The 26,097-nt window shown below is 39.0% G+C and overlaps 1 protein-coding gene across 1 annotated transcript in view; it reads left to right on the top strand.

Moving 5' to 3' along the window:
* Nucleotides 1-352: 352 nt before the first annotated feature.
* Nucleotides 353-26,097, top strand: part of LOC139443883 (uncharacterized) — a gene marked incomplete at its 3' end in the record, with an annotated part of 77,630 nt that continues 51,885 nt past the window's right edge. Inside the window, exons 1-21 of the mRNA XM_071224772.1 lie at nt 353-476; nt 865-923; nt 1,163-1,315; nt 1,706-1,858; nt 5,539-5,652; nt 7,580-7,679; nt 11,115-11,228; nt 12,226-12,366; nt 12,503-12,574; nt 14,145-14,402; nt 14,511-14,646; nt 14,856-15,060; nt 21,193-21,345; nt 21,483-21,834; nt 21,948-22,254; nt 22,483-22,609; nt 22,777-23,013; nt 23,454-23,663; nt 24,272-24,543; nt 24,835-24,907; nt 25,176-25,397. Coding sequence (XP_071080873.1) covers nt 353-476; nt 865-923; nt 1,163-1,315; nt 1,706-1,858; nt 5,539-5,652; nt 7,580-7,679; nt 11,115-11,228; nt 12,226-12,366; nt 12,503-12,574; nt 14,145-14,402; nt 14,511-14,646; nt 14,856-15,060; nt 21,193-21,345; nt 21,483-21,834; nt 21,948-22,254; nt 22,483-22,609; nt 22,777-23,013; nt 23,454-23,663; nt 24,272-24,543; nt 24,835-24,907; nt 25,176-25,397 — 3,582 coding nt within the window. The remainder of the gene's footprint in view (nt 477-864; nt 924-1,162; nt 1,316-1,705; nt 1,859-5,538; nt 5,653-7,579; nt 7,680-11,114; nt 11,229-12,225; nt 12,367-12,502; nt 12,575-14,144; nt 14,403-14,510; nt 14,647-14,855; nt 15,061-21,192; nt 21,346-21,482; nt 21,835-21,947; nt 22,255-22,482; nt 22,610-22,776; nt 23,014-23,453; nt 23,664-24,271; nt 24,544-24,834; nt 24,908-25,175; nt 25,398-26,097) is intronic.

Consider the following 26,097-nt stretch of genomic DNA (forward strand, 5'->3'; position numbering starts at 1 on the left):
TAAAACAGTTCAAAAGAGCAAAAGACACCTTTTCAGCTGATGAATGCAGATGCCAAATTTCTTTCAAATATGTTGAAAGGCTTCGAGTTATGGCCCGGAAACGAACCAGATCCTCTTTTGAAACTACGTGTCGGACATAACTACACAGGGTATAGATATATGCAGTGTCTGCGTTGACCAAGCTGCACCCAAATTCTTAACATTCACTGTTTAACATTCCTCAGGGTTCAGTCCTTTGACCGATATTTCTGAAACTGCGGAGACACAAAGTACTATTGATTTCTTACATCCTTCTGAAACTAAGAGATTTGAAAACTGCATTCTTGATTGTTGGCTCAAAGAGAAATCTAAAATGAATAAGGGAGTCCGAAGTCTGAGGTGTGCAGACCACTACGCCCAGTCAGATCTGAGACTCTTCAACATCCCAAGAGTAAAAGCCATGGGCGATGGGCATGAAGCTTTTGCTGGACACTCCAGTTAATCTCCTCATTCACCCTAGTGTCGATCCTATAGGTAAAGCTAGCCTTCAAGAAATTGTCTCATCCCCAAACATGTCGTGAACAGTCAGGACGATCATGTTTGGCAGCAGCCAATGTTCGGTATCTCCCTCAATCACACTTGTTGTTAACTCTGTCCGTTACAGCATTCGATATGTTGCGACCGTTTCAGTTGCCACTGAAAATCGCAGCAGTTAGCTTACAAAACTTTCCACTGCCACATAACACTTATGATATAGTCGGAGTCACTATTCACTATACGTGTTTTTCTACTTTTATTTATTTGCATGAATGATAGATGACTTCTTGAACATGTGTGTAAATACCAGATAGATGACTTCGTGAAGATGTGTCTGATTACTTCCAGCCCAAAGCAACTCTGCATTTGTGTGTTCTAGAGACGGGGAGACTCTCACTGGCTCACAGGTATGCATGACATTTTATAGGTAACATGAAATGAAAAATGAGATTTTAGCTGTTGTTTAAATGGTGTTTCAAAAATATATCTTATGTATCTTAACATATAGTGTGTGTATTGAAGATCCTATACATTCAGAAGGAAGCTGCTTGACAAATCATGCTTGTTAGTCAGTACAACGAGCAGACCGAATAAATATCATTTACATTATTAAATATAAGGCCATTTGTATGTAATGTTTGCTCAGGTGCTGGCGTTAAAGTCAGATGCGGAGGCAGAATATATCAGTTTTCAGACCAACACCACACTCACACGATCTGCAGCTGCAGGATTCGACGTCGTCAGAATTGACATCGTGTACGCAGCCCTCCCGCTCCTGGACGCTAGCCCTGTGTGTCACGTGAGTTGCGATCCTACTTCAACACTGACAGATGTTGTTGACATATTATCTCTACTTGTGATATTTTCTAATACTTACGCACGGGATTGTTGAAGAGATGTTAACCACAAACATGAGCGTTCAGAATAATTGTTTCATAGAGGACGATGATTATGTGCCACTTGAGTTTTGTTTAATAACTGACCCAGGACATGTGGAATAGGCAACGGAGTTGATTCTTATATTATTCAGTGCTTGGCTAGGGGTGTATCCTGCAGGCTATTCTGTATCACGGGAGATGGGTATAGGCTGGAACAAATGTTGATATTACAGAACATTTTCCTGAAAGAGGTTGTTCAAGTAATTTGCTTAAAATGTTGCATATCATGAGGTGTCTATTGGTTCACACAGCCGGTGTTCATCACGTTATATGGCGAGACAGGAACATCAAAGAGAACCCCTGTCAAGATAGGAACAAAGGCTGCGTTCAGTGTGAAGGAGGCCAGGGAGACCTTCTACTACTGCGGGAGAAGTGTAGGCAGACCGACACACGTCCTCATCGAGGTATGTATGGCTTTTAAAGGTTTATAAGTGTTTGCTAAAATCTAGCATCCGTCACAATGTCTAGTTCATATAACCGTTTGAATGAATGGTTCAATAACATTCTTCAGTACATGTAGTTCGAGAGGAAAAGTTATACCATAATCTAATTGTCACTTGGATTTGAAAAATAGTTTCGTGGACAAGTGAAGAGGGATCATAAGATGGGTTACATTTGACACATACATCAAGATGACATCGATATCCTAAACATTCATGGCTTGAAACATTTACAAAGAGATATGTCTTACACTACAGTCACTGGTCATAAGTACATATAATTTATATATTGGCGGAGCAAGCTTCTTTTCTGCTATCAACATACATGGACAAACAAGCTACAAATGGTACTTGTCTTTACATCACCCGATTTTTCAAACTCTGTTTACTCTTTAAGTTTACTTGTGTATACCCATCTCAACGATGAAATCTTCTGAGCTGAATCTAAACCGAATGAGGACTGTTCAAAATTAATTAAAACCTAACCTAAACAAATATTGGTCACGTGGAATATTACTGTTTATAACAATATTTGGTTGCCTCACAAGATTGTCCTATCGTTTAAGGTCTGTGTTAATAGTGACAAGACTATTTCCCTTTTCAATTTTAAATGTGTAAAAATAAGGGTCTGTCACTTGGGTGATTTTCTTACACAGACACACATGCATACAAGCACACACACGCTAGCACGCACGCATGCACACACACAAAGACACACGCGGTCTTAACTCTAAATGCATTATTTTTGAAGGCACTAACTGTTTTAAAAACAAAACAAAAATATTTGCTAACATCTCAAAAAGAGATTCAGTAACACTTAGCTCTTTCAAACCCAAGCTAACAATTTGCAAAGATTTCCTATTCTGATTACTGAATCTGGTTTTACGCCTAACTTTACAGCTAAAATATACATCAGAAAACGTTTGGAAGACCTGTCACGTGGAACGAAAAATGTCACCTATGACATCAATGTACTGTTTGTAGATTGATTTATGTTTGAGACAACACAAATTGTTGAAAAGCGTCAGTCAGCAAAGATCAGGCATCAACACAAATATTTCCATTTGAGTCTACTAAAATGCAAATTAAAAAAACAAACACTTGAAAACATGTCCATTCCATTCCAATCAGTGGTGACACCAGTTTATGTTAATATGTTAAATGCTGGACTTCCTTGCAGATGACACCTGTGTGAAAGTTGGCATTCCCCTGGGCCTCGATTGTGCTCCCCTTCTTCCCAGTCTGCATATTTAAGCATAAAAGGAAATCCAATTGTTGAACACCAAATTTCAAAATTATCTGATTTGATTATCAAAATAAAGGGACAATCACCCCTTCCACAATCACAAGAAATAGGCCATTTTATGTTTAGGGCTACACAGCAGATGCATGTGGCTATACTACGTGTTCGCAAAAGGTGAGCGCATCCTACCTCACCGTTATTAAGCATAAGTGTGGCCACTGATTTTTTCATAAAAAAACCCTCCCAAATGTTAATAAACACTTTTTACCTTTGTTTTGCACTTTGCACCAAATGGAATCTGTTTGAACGGATAATTGAGACGTTTAGACGGTTATTCTCTGGCATGTACGTTTTATGTTTCATTGTTTCTTGATTGTCAATGATTCGTTTTGCAGTTCTGGTGGTTTCTGTCAATGAAAATATCACCCCTGTGAACAAATATCACTCTTAAGATTCATCGACTCTTCCAAGCGTACATTTGATTAAAATGGAACCAAAGCTAAGGTGTCGAAATAATCGAAATAATCGTGCTGTGACAATGAAGACAAAGAAAAGAAATGGCACCTACAGAACGAAAGTCAACAGTGTCTTGGGAAATATTATGTTCGACAGCAATCACTTTGGTGTCTTGGAATAAGCGTTATAAAAAAATCCGTTAGAAAGCCATCCGATATGTTTCTTGGGAGAACGCATTTACAAAATTTCTAAACCTAAATAATATCTGTACAATTTGTATCAAAAGTTTCTAAAGGCAAATATCTCATGATATAGTCAGAATCGTACGGTCGACTTTGCTTTTGGCAGAGATTTCTACTGATTGTGGAGAGAGTTTAGTCACTTTTTTTCCAAATAATCTATGAAATTCTCATCAGCGATACAGGTGCTAATTGGACACAATATACAGTAATTACATCTGATAATTTGATCCAAATAATATATTCTATTAATAATTATCCAACACACACACACACACACACACACACACACACACACACACACACACACACACACACATATATATATATATATATATATATGTATATATATATATATATATATATATATATATATCGTTTGATTGCAGTATGATGGCTCCCCTTGTGTTTGGTCTCCAAACAGAGTTGAGGTTAACAGCTCTCACATTCATCACCGACTGGAACTTCCATGCAGCGAGCCAACTGCCTACCTTGGACAGAGTCTGAGACGCACTCGCCGTAACGCCTACAGAAGTATGACACATTATTGTTATTATTTTTAGTATTATGTACAGATAAAATTGTAAGTGCAACAAAGAGGGCTTGGATGATCCATCATCAGCTCAGGGCACCCTCTACATGCAGTCCAGACAATGATTGTTAATTCTTCCAGGAAGCGAACCCACCCAGAACGTTTCAAAGAATGTGAAGACTCCCCAACACTGCAGCCCTCTGCATTACACAGATTGTCAGGAGGACTGTACTCCTGGTAGCAAACCTGGGTACTCTCCCAATGTCGTTCAACAGTTTGGGCTCCGAGAACAATAGGGAGTTGGACAACTTTATACTTTAGATTCAAGCGTGACATTTGCCATGTTTTTCCTGAATCTTGCAAATCACATTTCTGTCAAAAGGGACAGAAAATTCAATGATATAAATGATTTCATTGGATTTCTCAAAAAGCACAAGATTAGGTTTGGATAGGTCTGAATCTGTAAATGGGCCTATTTCAAAGAATTGTGTATTGATCATTTTCCACATTACATATTCTGGGTCGTACCATGGATGGACCTCTGCGTCAAAGCCACAAGCATGGTGAAGACGGTAAAATTGATCGTGCCACATTAACCCGATGCAGTGGTCGTTCAGATATTCTCCCCTTGAGTGTGGGCCGATTTGATATTGCACTTAGCTTGGTTGACGTTCATCTCTGTCCAGCAGTACAGAACCATTAACAAAATCACCACTGACATCGAGTTTAAAAAACCTATGGAATGCCTTGTTTCTAAAAAGCAGAGTCGATTGTACAATTGCCATATTGTGACCTTTGGAAATATTTCGAATGCAGCCTGGCTTGACAATGGTATGAGGATCTAGAGAGAGTTTTACTGACATCAACTCCTCTTGACGTCGTCCAAGGACATTTGACTGGTATGGAGTACAGAACGAGAATTTACACGCTGTTGTTGTTCCCAGTCTTCACCAAACTGGAGCGGTTTTGATCCCGCAAGATTACAATGCTAGACCACATCGTGTGAGGCTCGTGAACGACCTTTTCAACCAATATGACATTCATTGAATGGTGTCGCCTGCATAGTCGCCTGATTTGGCACCTATTGAGCATGCATGGGACGAGTTGTGCAGTCGAATGAGAGACAATCGTAGTCAACGAGATACTATTCAAGAATTTTCCCCAATTCCTTCAGGCAGAGTGGCAAGTTATTCCACAGACGTCTGATGACAGCATTGCTCAACAGTGTGCCGAGTATGAGGTGGATTCCCTCAGTATTGACATAGTGATCCTGTGTAAACACAGTTCTGTTTGACCCCTCAATACTGACATATTGAGACTTTCATGACGTGTCTCCCGTATCGATTTGCATGCTTCAGGTATTCACAACCTGGCATACGGTATGACAAAAAAATTCAAATATTTTCTCATTCTATATTATAACATAATATCATGAATATATTATGTGATCCTCAATTTGTTTTGATAAGCGGTGACTCTTCACATATTGCGCTGTGTACACTGATACAAGTGACACGCAATGTTATCTAAATCTATTATTGCACATCTCAACTATTTTTAATTATCATTCATGAATTCATTAACTACCCTTGTGATAATTTTCATTATGAGCATACTTCGGATTAAATTGTGTGTATTAATCTCAGTGAACATAAACCGTGTATTCAAATGAGTAGTGTATCAAAAAAACTTATGTTCAAGAGTTCACATTGTACTTAACAGACCTGAAGGTAGAGGTCCACACAGGGGGTTCTTTAACTGCCGGAACAGACGCAGACATGTTCATCTACATACATGGCAGGACAAGTAAATCTCCAAGGAAAGGTCTGCAAGGCAGTTACGAAAAGTATGACTGGGACACGACATATCTCTCTGTTGGAGACATTGGCATTATAAATGCAATAACGTGAGTCATTGCTTAGATCAATTATTAATGTGATACTCTGTGCCACCAGGTTGTCACAGACGTAACATCAATGGAGTGTCTTGGTGTCATTTACGAATCATGCGAAGAATATCGTGTCCTCAATCACGAGTTCCTGTGTCTGCACAGGCTTACCAATTCTACCAGGAAGGTGGTCAATGCTGTTGCTTTCTTATAATGTCTAATCCGATTGGAAACCAAACGTCAGAAATCACTGTTCGGTGAGATATGTGCCTTACAAAGTACATGAGCCGTTTTATAAATGTGTCCTTCTAATGTGACATAGCATTAACTATCAGATTGAATACAATAGGGTCGTCTTGAAGCTCCATAATGAGCCTTTAACAAATGTGAGTATTTATGAAGGGAGAAACTTTCCAAGATAAACATGTATGGAGTTGTAGCATGTATTGTAATTCCATATCTGCTACCTACTTTTCGATATTTTTCTTGCATCCATGGCGTTTAATAAAATAAGATTAATCTTAAAACTGGAAGGATAGTTTTTCCAGTTTTTGTTCTCCAAAAGGGATGTAGTGAAGCCCTTTTCAATGCAGCGATCGGATAATATGAATATTGTAATAAAAATATCACATTGTTTGAATTCTTGAAGAATTGGTCACAATGATGCTGGGTTTGGAGCTGGATGGCAACTGGATAAGGTCTGTACCCTCACATTTGTTCCATTATCGTTTTCATTTCATGCTGGTCATACTTTACAATATAGCAATAAACAGAACCTGTCAAGAGTTTTGTACAAATATCTGATTAATAATATTTACCTCATTTTAATATGGGTAAATCGTTAATCTCTCTGACATCATAATATATATTTTTCAGTGTCATAATTCTTAAATTGACAAATACGTTCGCATGGATATACCTGCATTTCTAAAATGCATCAATATTCGATCGATGACATCACTGGGTTACAATGCAGTCATGTGACTTCAAGTCTTTGAATGGCCTCCAGAAGTGACATTAGTGAGAAAATTTATGGATGTAAAAATTCTTCATTATGAGGAACACATTATGCTTATTCCTTCACCAGGTGAATAAATGCTAGGATACAGGATGGATAATTAATAATTACTTACGGTGTTCATTTCACAATTGTTCACAATGACTTTCAAATTCATGGTTTATATTGGTGATCTATCGACAGTGAACTTGTAACCATACCAGTAGACGTTCAAAATACGTAACAGTGAGTTAATTTGGTTTTACATCGTTTTGGGCAATATTGTATTGTGTTCAGAATCCCAAATAAAGTCTAACAATGTAACTGCAGGTGAAGATCACTGAGGACGGGGAAGGCACCTACTACTTCTACTGTGACTGTTGGATAGAGGACGGCAGTGAACCCTCCAGAAGGATAGGAGTAAATTCAGGTAAGTAGACAGCTGCAACATTGCATCTAACTGTTTGACATGCCTCTTCGTATACACCTTTTTGTGCGGATCGATGCTGAGAATGTCAATCACTGGATTATCTGGTCCAGATTCGATTATTAACAGACCGTCGTCATATAGCTTGAATATTGCTGAGTGTGGTGTTAAGCAACAAACAAACAAAATCTGTGTCCCTTTCCCCATAGAAATGTGCCTCACCTTGATAGCTTTTGGAATAGGCAAACAATCTAGATATTTTGCTGTCCATTTCCTTTTCGTAATCCAGGAGAAAGCCTGTTCACTTCCAGCTTTCCTTGCAATTACAAGCTGTGAACAGACATCTTTCTTTACGGGAAACGGGGAAAAACAGCGTGGGAAGCAGGGAATGCGTATGATGAAGTAACAGAGGTTTGTAATATTATTAGTGATGTATGAGCCAGGATGTGAAGGACATGGTGCAATGTGTCAGCGTTTTGTGGTCTTCTGCATGGACGGATACAGAGGGGGTGCGGGGGGTGGGGGTGCGCACCCTCCCTTTTTATTTCGAAAAAAACTTTATTTCTGTATAAATTACCAACAAAGACAATAAATAGATCTTAATTGTGTACCCCCCCCCCCCCTTTTAAAAAAAGCTGTATCCGCCCATGTTATGTATGATTGGGCCACTTTTATACGACAGTTGATGAGGCACGAAAAGAATTCTACACTAAGAAGGTTAGAACAATTGATCCCATTCCTCCTACATCAGCTTCTTTCTACCAACATATCAAAAGAGCTGCATTTCAAACAGATCTCTGTTGAGGATGAAGTCTGGAGGCCGAAACAGAGAGGATGAGAGAGGATGGATAATATCAGTAGCACATGGATATGAACCTTTGTGGACTACGCTACCACAAGCTTCTAAAACATGTCAATAGCTTCTAAGATGTAGTTGAAAGTTTGAGTGCAGATCAAGGTGTTACTGTTGTGTTGCATTTAGTTGTTACATCACTTTGCCAACCAAACGATTCGCCATGAACATCATGTCAATTTTATTCACCTACGGAAAGGCATTTTGTTTTCATTTTTTCACACTTTAGATCACCTAAATCAAGTTATTTTTTCTATTATGATGAAGTTATTTGCTTTTTTCGGATATAGTGTTGGGTAAATACATTCTAAACTGTTCATGATATATTTGGGCTGTGGGTCATGTTCATGCGAGATACTAGAATTCGATTCCTCTATGGTGGCCAATACTGTGCCAAGTTTCATGCTTTTATCGCAAAGTTCATAATTGACTCGATATCTGTCATGAAACGACTACACTAATGGACCTACATATGTAATATATGATGCGATCTCACTGGTCTCCTATAGTTCTACTTCAGGTGGGTAAATAAGTGGGAGGGAATTGGATTTTGATGGTTATTGAACGCATTATCAGATCATAGTGGTGTACAAAATTGAAAAAAGTTTTGACAAACTTGAACTTTGTTCTTTCCTGAAAATACAAAATGTTATGCAAATCACTTGAATTTTTGAGAATGTATATAGTTGTATTGAGGATTATGGCTAATCCTTGAGACACGGATTTGGTGGTACATGTGCTGGACCCAGCAATATATCTCTCGTTGTATGGATTTTTGTGGAGCTTTGGATTCCAGCAGGAAAGAGGAATGGACAGGTCAAGTTAGAGTCAAGTTATTAGTTGATGGTACTAATGCTTGGTTTTGGCAGATTTCCTCCTTAGTTAACATGTGACATTATTCGGTATATTACTTATGCCAAGGTCTTTGACAAAACAATGTAGTGATGCTTACACATGATGGTTATGTTATTTGAGACGTTGCCAGAAGGAACAAATACAAACTTTGCATGACGGGCAGCCATACTACGGCTGGCTGGGACAAAATGGGTTTATGTCAACAATATCACGCACTATGAAATACATTTAACAGGTTCCATGTTGCCCATTGCCTATCATATGCTTCTACAGCATCCATACTGATTTTAAAGTTGTCATCCCTATTTAAAGGGGGCTGTTCACGATGTTTGGGGCATATTTGAATAACTGATGAAGGTTGTTATTACTGACAACATTAGAGAAGTCATTATGATTATGTGACCTATAGGTCGGTAGCAGTATAAGGTGAGCTGAGGTGAGGTGAAATGGTGTTAAATGTCGCGTCCAACATTATTGCACTTATATAGTGACGTGCATGTACATGTACATGTGTGGCTGCTTGTACTAATCCCTGATGCCGATTTCATAGTGCAAGCCCATGCCATGCCGCAGTTGAACATGAATACCCACTCAAACACAGTATACTGACTCTGAGCTGACCAGTCCTTGTTTTAGCCCCTTAATGCCGAGCGCCAGACAGGGTAACAACAAGTATCATATTTTAATGCCCCTTGGTATGACACGGCCGGGGATTGAGTCCCGGACCTTCGGACTCTCCGGGCGGACGCCTACCATAAGACCAAGGAGGCGGTCGTTTGCAGTATGAAGATTCTTGTCAGTCACAAAAAGTGGAATTTACATCATGAGCTGCGAAGTCCAAGTTCTAGCACACGTTCCTATAATTGAACAACATGGAAGAAATGGTGTCGGTAATGGTTCTTGACATTCGAAATATTGTGGGACATTTTGGGAAAATGAATTTTGTCTGAGAATGTTACTTGAATTTTAGGCATCAATTCCATTGTTTGGAAATTTCAAATTCAAGAACATGTGGTATTTGTATGATTTAGCTTCCCAACGTTTCAACGTAACATCAAGACCTATACCCTCTTGTCGATACTGTTTGTAGACCAATCCATCAGGAAAGGTTGAATAGTTTCGTTCCTACCTTGTTCCTTTCTTGTCACTATGCCTACGTAGACGTCTTTAGGGTGCTAGAAACCGACATTGACGTTATGAGATCATTGGTTAGAAAGACTCCCAAAGTCTTTTTTTGGTCATTAGATCAATATGGCACTGCAGTCGAATCCAATGTTTTTCTCTGGGGATACTTATAAAAAACATATATGACGTTTTTAGTCTGACATAATAGGTCTCCAAAAGGTTTTGTGCGGTCTGTTTTAGCTGTAAAGTTATCTTTGAATTCAGGACCCGTTATGAAAATAGGACAAGGTTTGAAACGTTTTGTGTCACTTGATGAAATACTGCACAGAGATGGGTTCAAAAACAATTATCTGCTGTTCATTCATGATCTGAAAGTAAGAAGCTACCAGATCCCTTCATTAATCTGCTCAGACATAGTTACCACACATTATGTGTTCAGAAAGTGACAGTTGGACATGTTTGCATATATCTCTTTGAAATCAAATTGTTATGATTTCAAGCTGATCTCTTTATGTGTGCTAGGATTAAAGTTCACATGTGTACATATGTATATCTTAAGTTTATTTCAACACACATGTTCCTAAAAAAGATAAAATGTTTTTCAGAATGCTCAGCCATTGCATACTGTAAGAGTCAACGCTGCGTGACGTGTGACAGCTGCTTTGTGTCAAATGACGACTACAACTACAGGCTCAACGACAAGAAGAGGGAATGCTACCGTTAGTATCATTTGTACTGTGGCGTATTCCATACATAGTATTTTCGTGTATGTAACGCCCATGTGACTCTTAGACGCCAGTGCATAGAAAACTATGCCAATCTTCACACATGATATAAGTATAACCTACCGAGCTACTGAAAAACCCATTTTCACCAGATTACATCCCGTTTTTACTAATAGAACACAATCGTGCAATGGGCTCTGGAAGAGCTTTATTACACTTTTATTTAAGTTGTTTAAATATAAATTCCAAGCTCTATCATGCCAAAGACATATACCCCTTTTATATCAGTGATCTAAAGTTGAAACAATGGATAGTATTAAATCTTCAGAACAAAGAGGCGTTTGTCTTAAATACACAATATGTTAGTCCATATTGTATTCACTGGAAACTAAAGTGTTCTTTACAAGTATTTCATAAAGCTACTTCAAACATTTAGAACGTCATGGAAAATGATAAATACAAAAGTTTTTGGACTAGGCCCGAATACAGCCTCAAGCCTATCCAAGCTAACAAACCTGATCTTGTCCTATTCGATAAATCCAATGAAATATCATCTGGATCACTGAATTTTCTGTTCCTTTTGTCACTAATGTGATTGACAAGATTCAGGAAACTTTTGGCAAATATGCGGACCTCACTTTCGAAATGTCAAGTCTAAAGTCCAACTCCCCTTAGGTTTGGTACCTCCCAATACCTGATATTGAGAGAGTGCCCGGGTTTGCTGCCAGCAATACAGCCTGTCTGACAATCTGGATAATGCAGAAGGCTGTAAATCTGTAAATAACGACAACAATAGTTATTATAATAATAATCCCAAAATGCTTGTTTTATCAATATTAAGCTGAGACGAATTTATGTACATGTCTTATGAGCAGTTAATTTTAAACTCACACAATAAAGCTGTCAGAAGAAATAAAAAATACCACATTGTAAACCTTGAGAGATGAGCTGAAAGTTTTTCCCATGTTCAGCATGTCCTTTTGTACTTCAGGTTGTCCTCGCATAAAGCACTGCGATGTGGAGGAATGTCCGTACACTGATGGCCAGACATGTTCCAGATGTACAGGTGTTGTACAGGAAGCTCCAGGTTTACGGGCATACATCGCCTCGAGTGATTCTCGAGCTTGTCTTCGTAAGTCCTGTCAAATAAATTAAGAAACAATAAAACGGTAGAAATATGATTGTACTGGACATTAGAACAGTAAACATTTTTTTCATTGGAACAGAGACGTGTTCCTGGAGGTTAAACAGCACATGGTGTTATCCAGGAACTTGTGAAGCCGAGCTGGCAGACAACTGCAAGTGCTCCACTGGATTCGGTGGTCTCAACTGCCAGACAGGTGTGTTGTCTGCTTAATAGCACATATTTAAGGGTTAGATTTGTGATTTTATTATTGCAATATGATAAACAAGTATGATTACACTAATTTATAGAATGGCTGTCTGTCTCAGGAAAGTCATGACAATAACTGACTGGGTCTCTCAAACACAAAGACTGATGAGGGTGATGCATATCCTCGAGTTTCAGGAAAAACTCTTTGATATTGATGCAACTAAGGGTATATAATGTGGCAAGTAGCCAATTATTGCTCAGTCGGCACATGTAATCGTGGCATGCATCATGTTGGCCAATTATTGGCATGCATGACACATGTATTCATGCAGAGCCATGAGTCCGACAGACATGTGAAGTAAAGGACCGTCAAGGAGCAGGGCTACCCTTGACTACAACAGTATGGGAAGACAGGGCTCTAACAGGCAACAGCCCTTTGCTACGAGTAAAGCTCTAAAAGAACAATGGCTTGACGACAGGCGTTATCTACCAGAACTCTCTGAAACCTGCTAAAATCATTTGGGTTTCAGTCACAAGGGTCATCATACTTCCCTTGTTAACTACTCATTATCAAATACTTCGATTGGCTTGTGGTTTTGCTCGACGTCATTAGATTCTGATGACATACCAACGGATCAGTTGGTCTCATGAAAACAGATTCCTGCTGCATGTCGTAGATGGGCGAATGCGGGTTTGGAGAGGCAGAAACACTGCGTACACCCCCAGGTATCTTTGTATCAAGAGTTCTGTATGGTGTAGGCTCCGTCGTGGTGTGGGGAGTTATTTCTAATGACTGTAAACAGGACATGGTAGAAGCGTGAGGCAATATCAACGGCGAGTGCTGTGACTGCATTTTTACAAGGACACGCCATTGCCACTTTGCCATGGCCCACTATGAGTCTAGATTAGAATCCATTGGAAAATGTTTGGGACATTCTTGTACGTCGGCCGCAGGCAATGGATCCACCAGTATAGAATCTGGCAGCTTTAAAGTCTGCATTGTATCTGGAGTGGCAGCAGTAACCTCTTGATCGTATCAGAAGACTCACTGGAGGAATGAGGAGCAGGGTAGAATCTATCATCCAGGGCATATATACTCGCTATTGATTTTCAGGATCGTGGTCATCTTTGTAAGGTAACAATGGACGTTTTTTGACAGTTATGATCGTTCATACCTGACCATGGAACTTCCAAGATACATAGTTTTCATGATTATCAATTTTGCTAATTTAGAGTACTATTGCAACTATGTTATTAGTGCAATTGTAACATTGAACATTTGCATCATTCTCTGCATTTGCAGTTGTCAAGAGTTTCGTCTTACACAATTCATTTAATTCTCAACCATAGCTCAGACTTGACGCGAATGATAACGTGCTGTACAGGTATGACTGCAAACCTAGAAGTGCTTAATTAATATCTAGGTGTATATATTAATATTGGATGGTTGTGTAGCAAGGGTATGTTTTCAATGTAACTTCAACATGTAGCAAAACCATATAACATTATGCACATTTCGCATTCCACATACAGTGAAAGGCTAAACGGGCGACTTCCCATGTTCATTTGTGTTTCAGTTGAGGAGCGGCCTGTGTTGCTGTGGAACCACCTGTCGGTGTCAGACAGTGGGTTGGAGACGGCCGAGGCACCTCTGGACCCCAACATCGTCAAAACACAAGAAGCGTCATGGACGAATCTTAAAGATATAACAAAACTCACATATGACTTCAAAACCAAGTTTATTCAGTCAGGAGTTGTTCCAGAGAGACATGGATTCATTGAAGACTATAGCGTCGGTATTGTCAAAGTTGACATTCAGTATAGCGTAGAAAGAGGTATGTGCATCATTTATTTGATAGAAATGTGTTATATGTACATTCCATTAACCACCCCAACAGGAATATGTCCATATACTTTGAAATCCTACTCGGAATTAATTTCAGATGGTTCTAGTATCATCGACCTGCTCTATCCCTGTGATGGGCAGTCAGAGACTGATCCACACCAGAGTGTGGTGAGATGTACCATGGAGATCAGTGACAGAAGTGCATTCCCAAAAGTACTGAAGACAGGAGATATGTGAGCAGCAATGTTTACTACCCACACTTAGTATTTAATGTGCTTGATGGAATACTTTATTTTGAAGAATTTCAGCAACACATGTCTGGTTCAAGCTATGATGACACATTGTTTTCAAATTGACTAAATGTATCAAATTTATTCAATTGTGACATTTGAGATATTAAGCACTGATAAACTCATTTGACTATATTAATTTATTGATTCAGGATGACATTCAAGTTTACATCCACGAATGGTGGTTATGTAAAAGTTCGCAACATAGAAACGAATGAGCTGAGAACCGAGTTCTACAAAAGCAACAGCCAGGACGTCAACGTCAGGATAGGATATGATTTTGTTCAACCCTACCATTGCAGTGAAGTTGGGGGCTGCAGTGACAGTTTACTAACAGTGCCTAAAACAACATTCAAGGTAAAAATAGTGCTAGACTCTAGTCATATCAGTAACAACAATGTTATAATTGTCACAACAAAACGCCATCACCGACAAATTTTACAAATTATCTGTAGGTAATTTATGTTGCTGCCTGCCTTGTTGTTAGGCCAAATTTCATTTTGGATACATTGTGATTGTCTAGCTGACTGATCAGTAACATTGTGATTGTCTAGCTGACTGATCAAAAACATTGTGATTGTCTAGCTGACTGATCAATAACATTGTGCGTGTGATGCTACATTGTGATTGTCTAGCTGACTGATCAATAACATTGTGATTGTCTAGCTGACTGATCAATAACATTGTGCGTGTGATGCTATATTGTGATTGTCTAGCTGACTGATCAATAACATTGTGATTGTCTAGCTGACTGATCAATAACATTGTGATTGTCTAGCTGACTGATCAATAAGATTGTGATTGTCTAGCTGACTGATCAATAACAATGTTATAGATCAGTCAGCTAGACAATCACAATGTTATTGATCAGTCAGCTAGACAATCACAATGTTATTGATCAGTCAGCTAGACAATCACAATGGTATTGATCAGTCAGCTAGACAATCACAATGTTATTGATCAGTCAGCTAGACAATCACAATGTAGCATCACAATCTCAATGTTATAGATCAGTCAGTTAGACAATCACAATGTAGCATCACACGCACAATGTTATAGATCAGTCAGCTAGACAATCACAATGAAGCATCACATGCACAATGTTATTGATCAGTCAGCTAGACAATCACAATGTTATAGATCAGTCAGCTAAACAATCACAATGTAGCATCACACGCAGAATGTTATAGATCAGTCAGCTGGACAATCACAATGTAGCATCACACACACAATGTTATTGATCAGTCAGCTAGACTGATCAATAACATTGTGAGTGTGATGCTACATTGTGAGTGTGATGCTACATTGTGATTTTCTAGCTGACTGATCAATAAAAATTGTGCGTGTGATGCTACATTGTGATTGTCTAGCTGACTGATCTATAACATTGTGCGTGTGATGCTACATTGTGATTGTCTAGCTGACTGATCAATAACATTGTGATTGTCTAGCTGACTGATCAAAAACATTGTGATTGTCTAGCTGACAAATCAATAACATTGTGATTGTCTAGCTGACTGAGCAATACCATTGTAATTGTCTAGCTGACTGATCAATAACATTGTGATTGTCTAGCTGACTGAACAATAAAATTGTGATTGTGATGCTACATTGTGATTGTCAAGCTGTCTGATCTATAACATTGTGCGTGTGATGCTACATTGTGATTGTCTAGCTGACTGATCTATAACATTGTGATTGTGATGCTACATTGTGATTGTCTAGCTGACTGATCAATAACATTGTGCGTGTGATGCTACACTGTGATTGTCTAGCTGACTAATCTATAACATTGTGCATGTGATGCTACATTGTGATTGTCTAGCTTACTGATCAATAACATTGTGATTGTGATGCTACATTGTGATGGTCTAGCTGACTGATCTATAACATTGTGATTGTGATGCTGACTGATCAATAACATTGTGATTGTCTAGCTGACTGATCAATAACATTGTGATTGTCTGGCAGACTGATCAATAACATTGTGATTTTCTAGCTGACCGATCTATAACATTGTGCGTGTGATGCTACATTGTGATGGTCTAACTTTCTGATCTATAACATTGTGATTGTGATGCTACATTGTGATTGTCTAGCTGACTGTTAAATAACATTGTGATTGTCTAGCTGACTGATCAATAACATTGTGCGTGTGATGCTACATTGTGATTGTCTAGCTGACTGATCAATAACATTGTGTGTGTGTTGTTACATTGTGATTGTCTAGCTGACTGATCTATAACATTGTGATTGTGATTCTACATTGTGATTGTCTAGCTGACTGATCTATAACATTGTGATGGTCTAGCAGACTGATCAATAACATTGTGCATGTGATGCTACATTGTGATTGTCTAGCTGACTGATCTATAACATTGTGCGTGTGATGCTACATTGTGATTGTCTAACTGACTGATCTATAACATTGAGATTGTGATGCTACATTGTGATTGTCTAGCTGACTGATCAATAACATTGTGATTGTCTAGCTGACTGATCTATAACATTGTGATTGTGATGCTACATTGTGATTGTCTAGCTGACTGATCTATAACATTGTGCGTATGATGCTTATTTGTGATTGTCTAGCTGACTGATCTATAACATTGTGCGTGTGATGCTACATTGTGATTGTCTAGCTGACTGATCTATAACATTGTGCGTGTGATGCTACATTGTGATTGTCTAGCTGACTGATCAATAACATTGTGATTGTCTAGCTGACTGATCAATAACATTGTGCGTGTGATGCTACATTGTGATTTTCTAGCTGACTGATCTATAACATTGTGCGTGTGATGCTACATTGTGATTGTCTAGCTGACTGATCTATAACATTGTGATTGTGATGCTACATTGTGATTGTGTAGCTGACTGATCAATAACATTGTGATTGTGATGCTACATTGTGATTGTCTAGCTGACTGATCTATAACATTGTGATTGTGATGCTACATTGTGATTGTCTAGCTGACTGATCTATAACATTGAGATTGTGATGCTACATTATGATTGTCTAGCTGACTGATCAATAACATTGTGCGTGTGATGCTACACTGTGATTGTCTAGCTGACTGATCTATAACATTGTGCATGTGATGCTACATTATGATTGTCTAGCTGACTGATCAATAACATTGTGCGTGTGATGCTACATTGTGATTGTCTAGCTGACTGATCAATAACATTGTGATTGTGATGCTACATTGTGATTGTCTAGCTGACTGATCTATAACATTGTGCGTGTGATGCTACATTGTGATTGTCTAGCTGACTGATCAATAACATTGTGTGTGTGATGCTACATTGTGATTGTCTAGCTGACTGATCAATAACATTGTGATTGTCTAGCTTACTGATCAATAACATTGTGCGTGTGATACTACATTGTGATTGTCTAGCTGACTGATCTATAACATTGTGCGTGTGATGCTACATTGTGATTGTCTAGCTGACTGATCAATAACATTGTGATTGTGATGCTACATTGTGATTGTCTAGCTGACTGATCAATAACATTGAGATTGTGATGCTACATTGTGATTGTCTAGCTGACTGATCAATAACATTGTGCGTGTGATGCTACACTGTGATTGTCTAGCTGACTGATGTATAACATTGTGCATGTGATGCTACATTGTGATTGTCTAGCTGACTGATCAATAACATTGTGCGTGTGATGCTACATTGTGATTGTCTAGCTGACTGATCAATAACATTGTGATTGTGATGCTACATTGTGATTGTCTAGCTGACTGATCTATAACATTGTGATTGTGATGCTACATTGTGATTGTCTAGCTGACTGATCAATAACATTGTGTGTGTGATGCTACATTGTGATTGTCTAGCTGACTGATCTATAACATTGAGATTGTGATGCTACATTGTGATTGTCTAGCTGACTGAGCTATAACATTGTGCGTGTGATGCTACATTGTGATTGTCTAGCTGACTGATCAATAACATTCTAGACACACTCGCATGTTAATCCCTTTGTAGAATATGCAATTCGATAATGAATAATTATAAAATAGTGATGGTACCAGATGTTTGCAGGAGGGTATCAGCCATTTAACACATAGTGCAAGTCAATATAGGGAAATGTATCAAATTTGGAAATGTTCCTATTTATGCACCATTACACTTTACTAAGGTCTTGACTCGCTGCGAATATGTGCAGTATTGTTGATGCGGTGTTAATCAATACATCGCATCTTTTGATTGGCCTTTGGAATCCGTGCAGAAACAGCATGATCGACTGTACAAAATTTGTTAAATGTCGATTGGTGGGACATTTGTCTATTGGAAAGTTGAATATATAACGTCAAAGCTAGAAAAATAACCATTGTCTAAGGGTACAGATTCAATTGGGCATAAAATGCAAAAGTGCAGTTAAAATGTAAATAAAGTATGAATGTGTTTGCAAAAAGGGTAAATAAAATCGACAAAACCGACACCAATCACAAACGCATGCAAAGGCAAGTCAATTGTTCATCTGAAAAAAGCACGGAAACAGATGGTACAAGTCAAAATAGGGATTTGCATCATTCTTTTACACTGATGCGTCAAATTTAGAAATATCTTCCACATATCTACCATGAAACCTTTTGAAAGCTTTACTGAGGTCTTGAATATTGTGACCTTGATAAAAAAAACCCCTTTGGGCCAAGAGTTGTATGGCGCTCTTTGAATTCTTGATAGAAAGAGCATGCTCGATAGTACCTGAAAAGTTGTAAAATGTAGACCCCAAGGGCTGAAACTGCAAGAATATGGCTTGACATATTGGGATAGTTGACTATTGGAAAGCTGCAGTGATCCCTCTTGTAATTCAGTCTTGAGGATAGTGTTTTGTCACACTGAATCTTTATGTATTCATCTAAATACGAAACAGATGAAGCGGTCGCACTGATCCGCTTTAATTCTAGTTCAAGTGGGTAAATCAGTTGAAGTGAAATGGCCATTTGGTGGTTATCACATAATATTTGATCATCGTTATACCCGAAGCTTAAATTCTTGGCCAAATTAACTTGTTTTGATTTTTCCAATCCCAGCAAAAATTCTGATTCATATGCATGAAGAAACAGATCAACAGTTGGTGCCCATGGAAAAGCCTACTTTTTGTTTTAATGTCTTACCCCCTTACCCCCAAAGCACGTCCTGCCCTTCCCGAAGAACCAACAACTCACACACTTTGCACATAAAGCATTTATTTTGTACCTAAAGCCACTTTTAATGTTTCGTCTCAATACTATGCTGTCCCCCAAAGATATAGCACTGGCGGTAATACTAATAATATACATATTATTTGGATTGAAAGTATTTCATGTAAAACTGCTAGAAAAAACCCACTTTTTCATCACAAAATGGAATTATTGTTTTTGATAGAGTTACTATTAATTCATTCGTTTTCCTGGGAAACTGAGAAACAATTTTCACTCCCAAATCCTGGGTTTCTTGGGGATGTTTATGACACATGTCATGGTCACAAATGATTCGGCAAGCAAAATGAATTCTGAAAATTGTCATGCACCGACTGAAAAATAATGCGTGAAATGAAGCTGTTTGTAGACTTGAAGCAGGTGAATTACAATCTCTGTCAAGCCATTTCAACAGCACCTAGAGAAGAATTATTTCCCTACTTTGGTCACGGTATCGGCAATAATGTACCTCAAAAGAAACAGTTTTCCAACACGACTGCAACGTACACAGCAGCACATATTCTCATAATCATAAAACATTCTCCACTTGAAAGCAGTGTATACTGTACGAATCTGACTATGTCTTTTATGTGCTGCCGGAATCAACATTGTGTTATTTTCAGTTGCTGCACTGGCAACGTTTACATCATCAGTTGTTTTCCGAACATTTCTCATAGCATTTATTTCAGTGACGAATCTCGTTTCATTCTTGAAATGCAAGAATGGCGGATCTGTATGTATTGGCGACGGAATGAGTGTTACAATGGATGAAGTGAACAAGAAGTCGACATATTCGGTTGGGAATGTGTTCTTCTTTTGGGAGCCAAAATCTTGAACATATCCACAACCTGTGATAGTAGTACAACTTAGTATACAACTTCGACTTGCGGAAGAGTTATAATCAATGTACATATACTGTGTCATTATCTGTGTTACAAGTGTGCAACAGAATTGCATTAGAATAATGTATTTTCATAGTTTTCAGTATTTGAAGCTGATTTAATTTGTAATTGATGTCATATTTTTCCAAAGGAAAACTGGTAAATATACATTATCAGTTGCAAGAGACTAACCAGTCTAGGTTATCTTGTGATATTATATGAATGGACAACTGAAAATTAGTGATGACACCAGGTGTTTGGGAAAAAGGTACGCATGTTCTGGCCTGTCGGTAGTAATCACCATTCACACAATTTGCATTAAATGTAAGTATTTATGGTCTGATGCCGGTAACCAGACATGCAGTTCCTTGATATGCTCAGTTCTTGATGATGACCCCTTTCAGACTGTAGTTGAACTGGAATGGGATGGATGGAAGGATGACACAGCTAAACTACATCATTATGTCATCTCAGCTTTTGAAATGGAGTACAGTAGCCACGAAGGAGGTGTCAGAGTGAAGAAACAAGTTGCTACTAAAGACTTCAATGACTCGTTGGTAATTATAGTTTACATAGCATTTACTTTGAATTATGGTGTTAACTAATGCTTCCTTTCCATAAATGTCGAACATTAGTTAAAAGACCTTCTTGGCTAAATGTTTTATGTTTCCATGGTTATATTTTTAATTTCCAGAATGCTGGTAACATTACTTTGCCGGGCACTGGATTGTACTCTGTAGAAATCACTGCCTATGACAAGGCAGGAAATAGTAGATCAGGCAGAAGGCTAGTCATCTCAGATGAAGAGTCCAAGGTAGAGATGACAACCAATTCTGTCTTACGTGTGACATCAGCTGCTGAGGCATCTTCATGGGAGTGGCAGTGGACATCAGACTCGGTCAACATCGACTGGGAAAATCACTACATCAATACGCTTCACCATGGTAACAAGTGGCTTGAGGCCGCAATACCAGTGTCAAACGTTGATACTGTGTATGATGACAATGAATTTTCTAGAGGAGTAAAACACGTTCCCAATGTACAAGGTGAGAACGACTTTTCGTGGGTTAGTGTTATGTCAATGCGTTTATTTGGAGTATCAATGATGTTTTTTAACTAAACATCATTACGTTTCTGTAATGGAATGTGTTGCTTTCAGCCATTGTGGATTACCGAGTAAGCTTCCAAGTAGACCATGCAGGAGGAAACACAATCCTAGAGCACCTGAATGACTCAGACTTTAGTAGCCTCTACCTGAACCAGTCTCACACAATCTCGCCAATTCTGGTCGACGGTGACTCTGTCCGCTTCTGGATCCGGGCTTATGACTTAAGGGAGGAGTATCTGGAGGAGACAGTGACGGTTCACATTGACACATCGCCTCCCATCATAGAAAATCTGTGGCTGACACGAGGTGACAGACTCAATGTCAGCGTACACAAGATTGAAGAGCTGAGCACTATGACGTGAGTAACGTACTGCTGTGGGGTATAGGCAACTAACAAACACTTACCCTTTACGAGCACCCATCACCCCTGATTTTCAGACGCTAATCGTTTTGTGTTTTTAAAATTGTTCTACTATCTATGACACAGTGAATAAAGAGTATCACTTTCTGCATAATGGAAGTATAAGAACATTTAGTTTTGTTTGGTGATTAATAACATATATATTTACCATGACACTACTTAAAGCATAGAGTGGGAGAGTTATGACGACCACAGCGGGCTTGAGAAAGTGTCATGGCGAGTGTTTGACAACCAGACGGGCCAGGAGATCATTCATGGGAAGGCGCATCTCCCTCCAAATGGAGCAGCAGAGGTTGGTGTCACCTACAGCATTTGCTTATGACAAAGTAGTACTGTACTACTGATGATGATCATAGAAACAAAAAGTTTTTTTATGATCAAATCGACACGCACGCTCGCACGCACGCACGCACGCACGCACGCATTTTACATAAGTATGTATATGTTATGTTTTTGCAGGATGAAGCATCATGCAGGACACAGTACGGTCACTCCCCCCGGGGATCAAATTGCTACTGTACCCCAGGGGTTGGATGTTACCACAGACACTTCCAGGTCAAACCGAATGTAATTGATGACAATGCAGATCATGGTGGGATCTTCCACAGCAAAGATAGAGGTGTTCATGACTCGGATTACTTTTTGGAAGTGACAGTTATGAACCACGCCAAGCTCACTACCACGTTACAATTAAAGGTATTGTATTTGGTAGTACATCTTTAACATTTTACATACACGCACATTTCTATGCATATATCCCTACCTAAAATTAGCAGACAAAATAACATGCCACTTTAATAATTAATTGATGAAGACTTGGTTCAAGTGGAATCTCAGCACAAACTAAAAGTGGAAATGCTCGCAATTCTACACTATTCCAAATACAGACCCAGTTGCTGGGCAACCCCTACAATGAAGCCAGTTGCTGAGTAACCCAAGTGCCACGACAACCCAGTTGCTGAAACCCAAGGAGTGGACCATCACTATCACAATGTTTCGCTTTAAGGTTTGTGTTCACGGCGATGCTACATTGCGTCAATGATGTATTGCTTGGAGGAGCAGGAAGTCAGTAACATGGAGGTCATTGTAGCTTTCAGCGATGTTGGATTGTGAAGTAATTACCATTGATGTCCTAGATAACCATCGACTCAAGTCCCCCTCATCCTGGTGCTGTCTACGATGGTCTGACTGGGCATTCTGAAGTAGACTACCACGGCACCACAGATCTTCATGCCCACTGGGTTGGATTCTTTGACAGAGAAAGTGGCGTAAAGTTTTACCAGTATGGATTTGCAGACCAGTGTCTAGATGCCACAGACTTTGGCATTGATCTGTCATCCCACAATGTAAGTCGGATAGGTTAACGGTATTTACTAGCGAATAAAGATAAGAGGGTTGTTCAAAAAGTCTTGCAATATCAATAGTGATATGACTGCAATTGTGTGAGAGTTCATGGTATTTGGTATTCAGTCATATGCTGATTACATATTGACAAATATCAAATATCAAGCTGTACTTCAAATAGTACACGTGACATAGTTGTCTCCATATTGGATTTTAACACGTTGGCGCAAAGGGCAGTCATGAAGTTTTGGTCTAGGACGTGTATACAGCGAAGGAAATTCATGTTCCAACTGTCTAGGGGTTGTGGAATGATGCCTCTCATCATGGGACTGTAACTCCATGGACCGGAGCGGTAACAGAGGAATATGAGTGATCAACGGGAGAAGGTTGTGGAACTAGCCCATGACTTTGATGTTTCAGTCGATAGCAATCAAAACACCATTCAACATCTTGTCTGAAAGATGTTAAACTTGGAACTATTACCTCCTGTTGGGGACTGGTTTGAAGGCCAGTCGAAAGGTTTGTAATAATAGTGGGATAACAACATGAAAGACGAATAGACCACATGAACCGCCAGCACATGAACTTTTCCTACTTTGAATGCACACAGGTGACCGAAACGTCCTCCACTCACGCCTCCTGGACAGCCCCTTCTGAGGGCAGGTTCTTTATCACAGTCGTAGCCTTCAACCGAGCTCTGGAGCCATCTCTTCCTGTTTGTTCTGATGGAGTAACTGTTGACCAGACATCGCCGTCACTATCACAGATTGCTGTCCTCAACGCCCGCACTACTGAAGGTCTGGTGACGAATGGTGAGGAAGTGTGGCTCGTCACTGCAGACAGGAGGAGGAGTCAAATTGAAGACCCAGATGCAACGTGCGGGTGTGTGTTAATATCAGGTTTAGTGTTTGCAAGCTTTCTTGCCATGGGTTAAGTGAACGTTTTTTCCTGATGAAACGGTTAGGGTTACTAATTGCTCGGTACTCGTATCTGATTATTGCCATGATATTTAACCCAAAAATATAAATGACTATACATGATCTGAAGTTAAGTTCAGTAGCTAATATTTTTAATATATATTTGTTTTTTTCATGTCACTTTGAAAATATTTTGGCGACGAGCTTTGCCTCATGTGCAAACCTGATGAGCAAGCATATCACATCTTTTCTTCAGGCAGATGGGCGCATTCATCACAAATGAAGATCTCAATGTATTACCTCTTCTGAAGGATGATAAAGAGGAGCGCGTATTGTTGCCACATACAATCTGTTTGGAGTGTTCAAGATTCGCTATGCAATCTACAAAAGCAATGTACATTTTGAAGGAACATCATGTGAGTGTTTACCAGATCACCACTGACGCATATATGTAAAATTAAAATGAGTTACTGAATAGTTTGCTTGTAATTCTATACAATCATCATGCAAGTACACCTCTTGTATCAAGAGGTTTCCTAGTTACGTTTTGAAATGTTTTACATGCGCAGCAAAACGTTGTTTGTGTGTGAATTTCAGTTGTATGTGAATTGGACAAGCACCGACGCTGAGAGTGGTATCTATGACTACGAACTTGGACTGATGTCCGATCCATCAAGTGAAGCTGCTCCAGACGTCCTGCCCTACACATCAACGCATCACCATCCTCACTATGAAGGCTTCCATCCACATCTCAGTGAAGGACAGCAGTTTCATATAGCAGTCAAAGCCACGAACAAAGCAGGAATCGTCACATTGCTGGTGCGTATATTGCGAATATGTCATACGTTCTTGTTAGATACCATTTTCATCAAACGTTTGGTCTTTCTATGGTATCTGACAAATTGAACCAGATACAATAGGGAATTCAAACTAGTGTCTTACGAGAATGAGTGTATCATTTTGTTTGTTACCCACGTTAAATATATATAAATGTGGTTGGGCATGAAAATTTATATATGCCTAAATAAGGGCATTGTTGACATTACTATGTATGTTTATGTAAGAATAAATGCTTGTTAGTATGCAGAACTGCACAAAGTACTTAAAAATTTAAGCAGCTCGCTGTTTCAATCTCGGTCAGTTGGTCACTCCAATTGTCGATATATCAGATGTGCAATCAACATAGTTTCGGTTTATTTATCATATCAGCTGTATTTGGATCTTGTCTGAACCATTTTGGAAAAGGAAATCAGAGTGCTCGCCCAAGACTTTCATCTAAACAGTACGACTCTTAAGAAATGAAATTCAACAAACTCGGGTCGCTTGCCTATGGTATGTCAATAGCAGCTTCCACCTAGGGGCAAGGTCACCATCGGAATAAGAAAAGACAATCGTGATCAACCGTTATGCTACAGATCAACACAAAATGGCATTGTTCATATGTTGTATGCATCAAAGTCATGCACACTTCAAATGAGCTTTCCTCAGAAGTTTATTGGACTGTTCACTTTGAATAATT

Source organism: Haliotis cracherodii, unplaced genomic scaffold (genome assembly GCF_022045235.1).
Source record: "Haliotis cracherodii isolate W230 unplaced genomic scaffold, xgHalCrac1.p SCAF_5, whole genome shotgun sequence".
NCBI classification, from domain to species: Eukaryota; Metazoa; Mollusca; class Gastropoda; order Lepetellida; family Haliotidae; genus Haliotis; species Haliotis cracherodii.